At 46.1% G+C, this 12,828-nt stretch overlaps 1 protein-coding gene across 3 annotated transcripts in view; it reads left to right on the top strand.

The window, feature by feature from the left end:
* Positions 1-244: 244 nt before the first annotated feature.
* Positions 245-12,828, top strand: part of CENPC (centromere protein C) — a 230,583-nt gene continuing 217,999 nt past the window's right edge. For 2 of the 3 annotated variants that reach the window (XM_040324684.1, XM_040324677.1), the window contains exon 1: positions 246-434. In XM_040324684.1, the coding sequence (XP_040180618.1) occupies positions 414-434 (21 nt within the window). In that variant the 5' untranslated portion in view covers positions 246-413. Of the gene's footprint in view, positions 435-12,828 lie in introns of all 3 variants that reach the window. The other variant, XM_040324693.1, reaches the window with a different exon arrangement.

Here is a 12,828-nt window from a genome sequence, read left to right as displayed (position 1 = left end):
TAGTGCGGTATACAAATAATTCCTAAACATTCTGCTCTCCAGCTAAACAAAGCCGTGTTTTACAGAAATAGAACACAGTGCAGACTCCATTGCGTGTTGTAAGTCCTCTGACAAGGTGGACACAGTAGAAGCCGTGCTAATTCTCTCAGGAAAGGCGACACAGAGCCGCACCACACACGTATCCTTTCCTCGCTCTCACAGGCAAGCAGTAAGAGCGGCGCGCTGTACACAAACTCAGCCCGCCCAGCGTGGCCACGGCAGTACAGGAAGGCGTGATGGCACATGCGCAGTGCGGCGCCGTGTAAACTCAGGAAACTCTAGCAGGGCTATTGGAGCTTCTCGATAGCGGCACTGCAGGCTTACGTTGTCGGACAGTCTGCTTCGCACTTCCCCACTTCCCCGCCACAACGACAATGGGGGACAACATGACTCTGGTAAGCTATAAGCGCCGAGGCGAGAGAGTCTTTGCAATGGAGTAGTAGGAAGAGTAAAGCTGACTTTTATTTATTGTACGTAGTGTGTAATTGACGCCATAAATACCGACCCCTAGGTAGGCATAGCACTCACAGATGCAGTGGAGCATCAAGTTGTAAGATGCATTGGCGATGTCATATTGGTTAATTAGATGCAGTAACCTATAGCAACCAATCAGACGATCTCACACTGGGATGCAGCCATTTACATTGCAATGCACCACAACAAGGCAGCCAGGATCCTGTTAGTAAAGTCCAGCTAATATGGGAGGCCTCACTTGCAGTCAGGGGGTGCTACTACTAGGTGGTACTACACAGTTTTACAGTTCGATCAAAGTGGAGGTTCACCCGGAAATAACATTTTTAACCTTAGATGGATGCTCATTTTGTCTAGAGGAATCGGCTAGTTTTTTTAAAATCGAAGCTGTACTTACCGTTTTAGAGATGCATCTTCTCCGCCGCTTCCGGGTATGGGCTGCGGGACTGGGCGTTCCTATTTTGATTGACAGTCTTCCGAAAGGCTTCCGACGGTCGCATCCATCGCGTCACGATTTTCCGAAAGTAGCCGAACGTCGGTGCGCAGGCGCCGTATAGAGCCGCACCGTCGTTCGGCTTCTTTCGGCTACTCGTGACGCGATGGATGCGACCGTCGGAAGCCTTTCGGAAGACTGTCAATCAAAATAGGAACGCCCAGTCCCGAAGACCATACCCGGAAGCGGCGGAGAAGATCGCTCTCTAAAACGGTAAGTACAGGTTCGATTTTAAAAAAAAATAGCCGATTCCCCTAGACAAAATGAGCATGGTTTAAAAATTTTTTTTTACGGTGAACTCCTGCTTTAAGCTGGAGGGACCCAGGTTGCCTACCCCTGCTGTAAACCCAACGTAGTGACACCGGAGGAGGGGAGGGTTCGGATCAGCGGGAGTTCCACTTTAGGGTGGAGCTTCGCTTTAAGAAACACGTGTCAGAAAAAAATTGGACTTTAAAGTGGTTGTATACCCGCATTTTTTTTTTTTTTTACACCTGTAAGGCAAAAGCCATAATGAGCTAGTATGCACCGCATACTAGCTCATTATGAAATACTTACCTTAAAACGAGCTGTAGAGAACTTACCTGGTCCACGCCAAGCGAGATGTCATCTTGCTCCGGCGTTTCCTCCGGGTATAGCCGCTCCAGTGCTGGAGTGGCGATGTCGTCACTCCCGCGCATTCGCGCAGGAGATTTCATTCCGGCAAGGTCCGGCGGCTGCCGGCCCTTTAGCCGAGGATCCCCGCTGCGCATGCGCCGCTGCAGTCAGCGGCGCATTGCGGGGGGAATATCTCCTAAACCGTACAGGTTTAGGAGATATTATTTATACCTACAGGTAAGCCTTATTATAGACTTACCTGTAGGTGAAAGTAGAAATGTCCCTATACAACCACTTTTAAGTATGAAGTATGGCGGTATGATTCTTTCCGATTTTTGGTGCTGAAAGCGGTACAATTATTTTGCATGGAAATTTGGCGTTTTATATTGTAGGCCTGTAATTCTTAGGAATAACTCACTTAACCACTTGGGATCCGCCTGCCGTCAATTGACGGCTACAGTGCGGATCCCAAAAGCCAAACCGCCGTCAATTGACGGCCGCCCCTTTGGGCGTTCCCCGCGCGCGCTCCAGAGCGTGCTGCGGGGAAAATCTGTGTTGGCCGTGTCCCTCGGACACAGCCAATTACAGATCGCCGCGAACGGCCAATCAGAGTGGCCGTTCGCGAGGCGATCTGTGCGGCCAATGAGAGAGGATCTCATATGTAAACATATGAGATCATCTCTCATTGCCGTTTTACACAGAGACAGCGGTGCTGTCTCTGGAGAGGAGACCGATCTGTGTCTCTTGTACATAGAGACACAGATCGGTCACCCCCCCAGTCACCCCCCCCTCCACCTACAGTTAGAACACTAAGCAGGGATACATTTAACCCCTTCCTCACCCCCTAGTGTTAACCCCTTCAATGCCAGTCACATTTATACTGTAATTAGTGCATATTTATAGCACTGATCGCAGTATAAATGTGAATGGCGCCAAAAATGTGTCCGATGTGTCCACCATAACGTCGCAGTCCCATTAAAAATCGCAGATCGCCGCCATTTCTAGTAAAAAAAAATAATTAAAAAAAAAAAATTCTGTCCCCTATTTTTACCAAAAATATGTAGAAGAATACGTATCGGCCTAAACTGAGAAAAAAAAATGTTTTTTTTTTTTTTAAATTGGGATATTTATTATAGCAAGAAGTAAAAAATATTGTATTTTTTTCAAAATTGTCTCACTTCTTTGTTTATAGCGCAAAAAATAAAAACCGCACAGGCGATCAAATACCACCAAAAGAAAGCTCTACTTGTGGGGAAAAAAGGACGTCAATTTTGTTTGGGAGCCACGTAGCACGACCGCGCAATTGTTAGTTAAAGCGATGCAGTGCCGAAAGCTGAAATTTCACCTGGGCAGGAGGGGGGTATATGTGCCCAGTAAGCAAGTGGTTAAATCTGACCAAACAAGTCTAGTAGACAGCCCAGGTTTGATAAAGTTTGAAACACAAAATTATAAATTTATAATAAATAACTATAAATAATTGTAACAAATAATAATAAAAAATATTCGATAATGTAATCAAATCAAAAACACTGAAATTTGCTCAGTTGCAGAATTGTCGCTGTCATTACTTGCAGTGTTTGATGACGAATTTCCCCACAAATCGCTACCGCTCAATTCTGCAAGTGATTCTAATTTATTATCGCTTAAAACCACTTTTGACATAAACGGACACTTTTTGGTTGCTATGGACAATCTCCAGTTTACAGGCAGAAAAAACAGTATTTATAACATAAAACTGCATGCAGGTCACTGGACAGACCACTAGGGACAAGGGGGATGTGTAATTATTTGATACAGAACTGTAATCTGTAAGATTACAGTAAGATTACAGTATACTGAATCTATACGGTGTGTTAATTTTTTGAATTTGGTGCCGAACTCCGCCCCTGTGCATCGCGCCACTCGGGAACGGAGCTCGGCAGTCACCAGTGTGTGAATTGAGCGTGATGACAGCTCGCACACACAGCGGGGAGACATCGCAGGATCCAGGGACAAGGTAAGTAACTTCCCCTGTATCTTGCATTGCGTTCCTGAGTCTGGCTCACGGTTACCGCTTTTGGTATATAAAATTCACCCCGAGCCAGACTCGGGATTACCGCCAGGGAGGTTAAACTTTTTGCATTTACACACAGAAGTTTGATCCAAGAAGGAAGTATTCGTTACAATGTTTCCTGTTAAAAACTTGGCAGACTGCCTGGATATTTTCTTTTGACAACTGACTGAGCAGATAAAGTCTCTCCATTTGTTATATGAAAGAATCGTCAAACTCTGCATTGGAGATCGTTAGGGGGGTTGAATCCAGATGACGATTTTTTAACGATTAATTGTGCAGCTCTAGCGGAACTGCAAATGTGAGGTCGGCGTTTGTCATGGTATTCCCATTCACAAGCCCTGGACAGAGTGGGGAGGTTGAAGGAGCCAATCAGGCAAAGAGTATGCTGTTAGAGCCCATTCACACCTAGGCGTTTTGTCGCCTGTAGTGTGACGCCCGCTGCCGCCCCGACACGCCAGAGGGATGATTTAACATTGCCCTCTATGGAGATGGTTCACATCTCCACGCCTGCCGCCTGCAAAAAAGTCCCGGACCTTTTTTTCAGGCGGCGTTCCGCATAGGAGATGGGAACCATCTCCATTGGGGGACAATCTAGGGGCACATCTAGGCGGACAATCGCTGCGTTTTGTCGCCGAAAATCGCGGTACAAAACGCCGCTATTTGTCGCCGCAATTCGTGAGACAAAACGCCGCGATTTTGTCCGCCTAGATGTGAATGCAGCCTTAGGAGGACAGAGCAAAGAGATGAGCTCTTCAGTGTGCCCCTTTTTAATTTGCTGTCCAGTAAGGATGAGCTCAGGCGTGTTTGCAACTGCACATGCAGGGCCCGCCAGGAAGTCGTGCTGACTTCCTGGCGGGCTCTGCATGTGCAGTTGCAAACAAGTCGTGCCGACTTCCTGGCGGGCTCTGCATGTGCAGTTGCAAACAAGTCATGCCAACTTCCTGGAGGGCACATGCAGAGCGCTTATCGCAGGCATTGAGACGTTTCCGGATCTCTGCAGCCGTGGAGTTGGAAAATGTCTCGCTGCTTGTGATAAGCGCTCCGCAGTGCCGACTTCCTGGTGGGCTCTGCAAGTGCGGTTGCGAAAAATACATATCGTTTGGCAGGTAAAACGGCTCTCGTAGATGTATTTATTCTGTGCCTTGCTTGCTTAGCATTCAGCTTTAACTTTAAAGAGGAGCTCCAGCCTTGTAAAAAAAATCCTGTAGCTGCTGACATTTATTAACCACTTACTGGGCACTTTAACCCTCTTCCTGCCCAGGCCAATTTTCATCTTTCAGCGCTGTCGCTCTTTGAATGACAATTGCGCGGTCATTCTATACTGTACCCAAATTACATTTTTATCATTTCCCCCCCCCCCCTTACAAATAGAACTTTCTTTTGGTGGTATTTAATCACTGCTTTTTTTTTTTTTTTTTTTTTTCAAAAAACAAACCAAAAAAAAAAGATAGAAAATTTGGAAAAAAAAAGTTTTATTATAAAAAAATTTAAATTGAGAATTTTTCTCTTTTGTTGATTGGCACTGATGAGGTGGCACTGGTGGACACTGATGAGGTGGCACTGATTGGCAGCAATGATGGGCATTGATAGGTGGCATTGGTGGCACGGGAGGCATTGCTATGCACTGGCAGGTGGCCCTGATCGGCACAGATACTCCGGTGATGTCCCACCCTCTGTTTACATCACGTGATCAGCTGTCATCGGCTGATCACGTGGTAAGGGGCCGGGATTGGCCCCTTACTACGGTCAGCTGAGTCTCATTGACTCGATCACAGAGCATGCAGGGCAGGCATCTCATGCAGGGGAGGATGTCTTTTGACGGCCTCCTGGCAATTAGGGCCCGCGCTATTGCGACGCAGTTTACCACTTGCTGTCTGCTGCACAATGACAGGGGCAGGCAAATGAGCGTATCTGTACATCCCTTTATATTTGCCGCCAAACCCGATGTTCACCAGCGGCCCCTGATTGTGGCGAGGAGAGGCAGAACGGGGAGATGCCTATGAAAACAAGGCATTTCCATGTTCTGCCTAGCAACATGACAGGGATCTACTACTCAGGAGCAGTGATCTCTGCCTTGTTGTAGTGAGCCTATCACGGAGCTGTTGGATGTTGGAGATCTTGCGCTCCTCCACCTTCCGTTTGAGGATGCCCCACAGATGCTCAATAGGGTTTAGGTCTGGAGACATGCTTGGCCAGTCCATCACCTTTACCCTCAGCTTCTTTAGCAAGGCAGTGGTCTTGGAGGTGTGTTTAGGGTCGTTATCAGGGCTGTGGAGTCGAGGAGTCGAGGGAAATTTTGGGTACCTGGAGTCGGCAAACAATACTCCGACTCCTACTAAATTTAGATTGGAATAAAAAAAAAAAAGCAAGTTTAAATGTCCCAATTCACAAAAAGTTATAATTAATGACTTCTCTACTGTAAGAATAAAGACCAATGCATGCAGTGCCTCACGTAACCGCAAAACGAACACGTTAAGTGACCGTGAAGAAGCGTGCTTTTCATGTGCTTCACTATATGGCACGCAACGCACAATTAGGAGCTGCAATACTTATACTTTCCATAGTGTTGTGTTCTGCTTTTACAGGGAACGCAGCGTCCATGGGTAACCTAGCCTCTCACTGATAAGGGATTAAATAAATATGTTTTTTGCAGGACTAGAGAGTGAGACACTTGTATAAGTGAAGGGAATGGAGGGCCAATAGTTCAAGACTGAAGCTGTAAACCATTGGAAAAACTGCTGTCATTTAGCTAAGGCTATAAAAACTTGTAAACTCCTATTGTTAGCTTAAACTTTAAACATGACTATGGGGGAAAAAAAAATAATACAACTTTGTTTTCATTGTGTTTGTCTTTTGCTTAAACTGTGCAATACAGTAGACTGTTGGCTTCCCAGCCAGTAGTCCTGTGGTAGGTTGCGTTTCTTTCCCTCAAGGAATGTATAAAATACATTCGCATATTAATACAGAGGAGTCGGAAGTACATAAAACTGAGGAGTCGGAACATTTATCTACCGACTCCACAGCCCTGGTTATGTTGGAATACTGCCCTGCGGCCCATTCTCCAAAGGGAGGGGAACATGCTCTGCTTCAGTATGTCACAGTACATGTTGGCATTCATGGTTCCCTCAATGAACTGTAGCTCCCCTGTGCTGGCAGCACTCATGCAGCCCCAGACCATGAAACACCCACCACCATGCTTTGCTGTAGGCAAGACACACTTGTCTTTGTACTACTCACCTGGTTGCCGCCACACACGCTTGATAACATCTGAACCAAATACGTTTACAGTGGGGATCGAAAGTTTGGGCACCCCAGATAAAAATTTGTATTAATGTGCATAACGAAGCCAAGGAAAGATGGAAAAATCTCCAAAAGGCATCAAATTACAGATTAGACATTCTTATAATATGTCAAAAAAAGTTAGATTTTATTTCCATAATTTACACTTTCAAAATTACAGAAAACAAAAAAATGGCGTCTGCAAAAGTTTGGGCACCCTGCAGAGTTAATATCTTGTACTGCCCCCTTTGGCAAGTATCACAGCTTGTAAACGCTTTTTGTAGCCAGCCAAGAGTCTTTCAATTCTTGTTTGAGGTATCTTTGCCCATTCTTCCTTACAAAAGTCTTCCAGTTCTTTGAGATTTCTGGGCTGTCTGTCACGCACTGCTCTTTTATGGTCTATCCATCAATTTTCAATTATGTTGAGGTCAGGAGATTGTGAAGGCCATGGCAAAACCTTCAGTTTACGCCTATTGATGTAATCCCCCGTAGATTTTGAGATGTGTTTAGGATCATTATCCATTTCTAGAAGACATCCTCTCTTTAACTTCAGCTTTTTCACAGATGGCATCAAGTTGCCATGCAAAATTTGCTGAAATTGTATTGAATCCATTTTTCCTTCTACTCGTGAAATGTTCCCTGTGCCACTGGCTGCAGTACAACCCCAAAGCATGATTGATCCACCCCCATGCTTAACAGTTGGACAGAGGTTCTTTTCATTAAATTCTGTGCCCTTTCTTCTCCAAACGTACCTTTGCTCATTCCGGCCAAAAAGTTATATTTTAACCTCATCGGTCCACAGAACTTGTTTCCAAAATGCATCAGGCTTGTCTATATGTTCATTTGCTAAGTTCAAACGCTGATTTTTGTAGTGAGAACGTAGAAGAGGTTTTCTTCTGATGACTCTTCCATGAAGACCATATTTGTACAAGTATCTCTTTATAGTGGAATAATGTACCACAACTTCAGTGTCTGCCAGATCTTTCTGGAGGGATCGTGCAGTCAAACGTGGGTTTTGACTTGCTTTTCTCACAATCCTGCAAGCTGTTCTGTCTGATATTTTTCTTGGTCTTCCAGATCTTGCTTAAACTTCCACTGTTCCTGATGACTGCCATTTCTTAATTACATTCCAATCAGAGGATATTGACATCTGAAAACGCTTTGCTATCTTCTTATAGCCTTCTCCAGCTTTGTGAGCGTCAACTATTTTCAGTTTCAGTTTTCTAGACAACTGCTTAGAAGAACCCATGGTGCTGATTGTTGGGGCAAGGTCAGATGAGTCTGGGCATTTAAAACCTTTGAGATTGACATCACCTGGTCTTCCCAGACGATGATTGAGAACAATTCATGACACTGGCAGGTCTCGGCTTTAAAAAGGGGGCAGTGCATGCTATAAATTCTGCAGGGTGCCCAAACTTTTGCAGATGCCATTTTTTTGTTTTCTGTCATTTTGAAAGTGTAAATGATGGAAATAAAATCTAACTTTTTTTGACATATTATAAGAATGTCTAATCTGTAATTTGATGCCTTTTGGAGATTTTTCCATCTTTCCTTGGCTTCGTTATGCACATTAATACAAATTTTTACCGGGGGTGCCAATACTTTCGATCCCCACTGTATCTTGGTCTCATCAGACCACAGGACATGGTTCCAATAACCCATGTCCTTAGTCTGCTTGTCTTCTGCATACTTTTTGCGGGGCTTTCTTGTGCATCATCTTTAGAAGAGGCTTCCTTCTGGGATGACAGCCATGGAGACCAATGCAGTGTGTGGCGTGTGGTCTGAGCACTGACAGGCTGACCCCCCCACCCCTTCAACCTCTGCAGCAATGCTGGCAGCGCTTGTGTCTAACTTCCGAAGACAACCTCTTGATATGATGCTGAGCACGTGCACTCAACTTCTTTGGTCGACCATGGTGAGGCCTGTTCTGAGTGAACCTGTCCTGTTAAACCTCTGTATGGTCTTGGCCACCATGCTGCAGCTCAGTTTCAGGGTCTTGGCAATCCTCTTATAGCCTAGGCCATCTTTATGTAGAGCCACAACTTTTTTTTTTTTTTTTTTTTTCAGATCCTCAGAGTTCTTTGCCATGAGGTGCCATGTTGAACTTCCAGTGACCAGTATGAGAGAGTGAGAGGGATAACACCAAATGTAATACACCTGCTCCCCACCTGAGACCTTGTAACACTAACAAGTCACATGACACTAGGGAGGGAGAAAAGGCTAATCAGGCCCAATTTGGACATTTTCACTTAGGGGTGTGCTCACTTTTGTTGCCAGTGGTTTAGACATTAATGGCTGTGTGTTGAGTTATTTTGAGGTTATTATTTGATTTGAGGTTTGAGTTATTATCACATGAAAATATGTAATAAAATATTTACAACAATGTGAGGGGTGTACTCGCCTTTTGTGAGATACTGTATATACAGTTGTGCTCATAATTTTACATACCCTGGCAGAATTTGATTTCTTGGCCATTTTTCAGAGAATATGAATTTGACAAAAAAATGTTTTCACTCATGGTTAGTGTTTGGCTGAAGCCATTTATTATCAATCAACTGTGTTAACCACCCTCACCTGTGATATGTTTGCTTGTAATTGGTGTGTGTGTATAAAAGGTCAGTGAGTTTCTGGACTCCTGACCGACCCTTGCATCTTTCATCCAGTGCTGCACTGATTATTTTTGGATTCCGAGTCATGGGGAAAGCCAAAGGATCTGTGTGAAAAGGTAGTTGAACTGTATAAAACAGGAAGGGAATATAAAAAGATATCCAAGGAATTGAGAATGCCAATCCGCATTGTTCAAACTCTAATCAAGAAGTGGAAAATGAGGGATTTTGTTGAAACCAAACCACGGTCAGGTAGACCAACTAAAATCTCAGCCACAACTGCCAGGGAAACTGTTCAGGATGCAAAGAATAACCCACAAATAACTTCAGGTGAAATACAGGATTGCCTGAAAACGTGTGGTGTGGCTGTTTCAAGATGCACAATAACGAGACACTTTTAGAAAGATGGGCTGCATGGTCGAGTTGCCAGAAAAAAAGCCATTACTACGCAAAAGCCACGAAGTGTCCCGCTTACAATACACCAAACAACACAAAGACAAGCCTCAAACCTTCTGGCACAAAGTCATTTTGAGTGATGGGACCAAAATTGAGCTTTTTGGCCACAACCATAAACGTTTCATTTGGAGAGGAGTCAATGATGAAAGGTACACCATTCCTACTGTGAAACACGGAGGTGGATCGCTGATGTTTTGGGGATGTGTGAGCTACAAAGGCACAGGAAATTTGGTCAAAATTGATGACAAGATGAATACAGTATGTTATCAAAAAATACTGGAGGAACATTTGCATTCACCAGCCAGGAAGCTGCGTATGAGACCTACTTGGACATTCCAACATGACAATGATCCAAAACACAAGGCCAAGTCGACCTGTCATTGGCTACAGCAGAATAAAGTTAAAGTTCTGGAGTGGCCATCTGTTTCCTGACCTCGATCCTGACCTTGAGCCACTCTGGGGAGATCTCAAACGTGCAGTTCATGCTTTACCATCTGAGAAGAGAGACTCCTCCACAAATACCACAAAAGACTTCAAGCTGTCATTGATATTAAAGGGGGGAAAAACACGGTATTAAGAACTGGGGTATGTAAACTTTTGATCAGGGCCATTTGGGTGTTTTCTGTTGCCATTATGACTTAAAAAGAATAAACACAGTTGATTTGATAATAAATGGCTTCAGCCGGACACTAACCATGAGTGAAAAAAGTTTTTGTGTTATTCATATTCTCTGAAAAATGGCCAAGAAATCATAAATTCTGGATATGAAAAGTTATGATCACAACTGTATTATCGGGTATTCTAGGGCCAGTTCGTACACCAGCAGCCATCGCCATGTCCCTGTCTAGATGCAATCCATTGACAAGACACACAGGCGAGGTCACATGACGCCAGTGTCATGGTCTTACCTCTTGCTGGCTTCTTTCATCTGACATGTGCTGGCGGCCATGTTGGTTTCTGGGCTTCTTATAACTTACCACACCCTGCGGCTCCTCCTTCCCACTGGGAGGAGCTGGATGCCTTGCATATATATAGGAGGTCTGTTGCTTCAGTTCCTTGCTTGGTCCTCTTGTATTCACATGCTCCTGATATTGTGCTGCTGCTTTTGGTTACCGACCCGGCTTCCACGGACTACCCTTCTGGCTCCTGATTCCTGGCTTCGTTCGGACTATCCTTCTGGCTCCTGATTCCTGGCTTCGTTCGGACTATCCTTCTGGCTCCGGTGGAAGACTCTGCACTGTTTGATCATCCGTTTGGACTTTTACCTTGCTGTTTGGTTTTCAATAAAGCCTTCCTATTTCATTTATATATTGTTGTACGTCTGATTCATGCTTCCGTGACAGCCAGTGAGTTAGAGCCACAGTGGCTACATCTGCTAGGGGTGCAACGGATCAAAAAACTCACGGTTCGGATCGTTCCTCGGATCAGGAGTCACGGATTGGATAATTTTTCGGATTGCCAAAAAAAAAAAAAAAAAAATCTCCCACACTGTAATATCCGCAGACACCCCCCCCTCCTCTTAGTACAGAGACCCCCCCTCCTCTTAGTACAGAGACCCCCCCTCCTCTTAGTACAGAGACCCCCCCTCCTCTTAGTACAGAGACCCCCCCTCCTCTTAGTACAGAGACCCCCCCTCCTCTTAGTACAGAGACCCCCCCTCCTCTTAGTACAGAGACCCCCCTCCTCTTAGTACAGAGACCCCCCCTCCTCTTAGTACAGAGACCCCCCCCTCCTCTTAGTACAGAGACCCCCCCCTCCTCTTAGTACAGAGACCCCCCCTCCTCTTAGTAGAGACCCCCCCTCCTCTTAGTAGAGAGACCCCCCCCTCCTCTTAGTACAGAGACCCCCCCCTCCTCTTAGTACAGAGACCCCCCCCTCCTCTTAGTACAGAGACCCCCCCCTCCTCTTAGTACAGAGACCCCCCCTCCTCTTAGTACAGAGACCCCCCCTCCTCTTAGTACAGAGACCCCCCCTCCTCTTAGTACAGAGACCCCCCCCCTCCTCTTAGTACAGAGACCCCCCCCTCCTCTTAGTACAGAGACCCCCCCCCTCCTCTTAGTACAGAGACCCCCCCCTCCTCTTAGTACAGAGACCCCCCCCTCCTCTTAGTACAGAGACCCCCCCCTCCTCTTAGTACAGAGACCCCCCCCTCCTCTTAGTACAGAGACCCCCCCCTCCTCTCAGTACAGTGACCCCCCCCCTCCTCTCAGTACAGTGCCCCCCCCCCCCCCCAGCTAGTACCGACAGACGAGCGGTGTGTCCCACGAGTGCGGGCTCCTCTGTGGGTGTAAACAGAGGAGGGCCGCCGCCGGGTGTACCAAGATGGCCGCGGCTACGGTGCTAGGCCGAAGCCGCGACCTTTCCTAGCGTTATGGTCGCGGCTCCGGAGGTAGGCCGAAGCCGCGGTCATAACATTAGGAAAGGCTGCGGTATCAGCCTAGCTCCGGAGCCGCCGCCGTAACATTAGGAAAGGCAGCGGCTTCGGCCTAGCTCCGGAGCCGTGGCAACCCGCGGATCACAGTGTGTTCCGATCCGAAGGGGGTGACCCGTTCGGATCACGGATCAACTGTGATCCGTTGCACCCCTATGGTTCACCATTACCGATTACTGCAGTGGTATTATACTGGATGACACCAAATAGAGGAGCTAAAATGACTGTAGGATGAGTATTCCCTGGAGCGGAGCAAAGCCCAGCCCGCTTCTCACTACAGGGGGTACAAACCCTGCAGATCCTAGGTGGTACCTGAGCTTTATACACAGCACATAAAACCTGGGGCACTAGTTATATATGCTGCACATGGAACCTGGAGCACCAGTTGCAGTAAATGCACACTGAA

Source organism: Rana temporaria, chromosome 1 (assembly GCF_905171775.1).
Source record: "Rana temporaria chromosome 1, aRanTem1.1, whole genome shotgun sequence".
Lineage (NCBI taxonomy): Eukaryota > Metazoa > Chordata > Amphibia > Anura > Ranidae > Rana > Rana temporaria.
The sequence above is the reverse complement of the archived record's forward strand: the minus strand, read 5'-3'. Positions and strand labels throughout refer to the sequence as shown.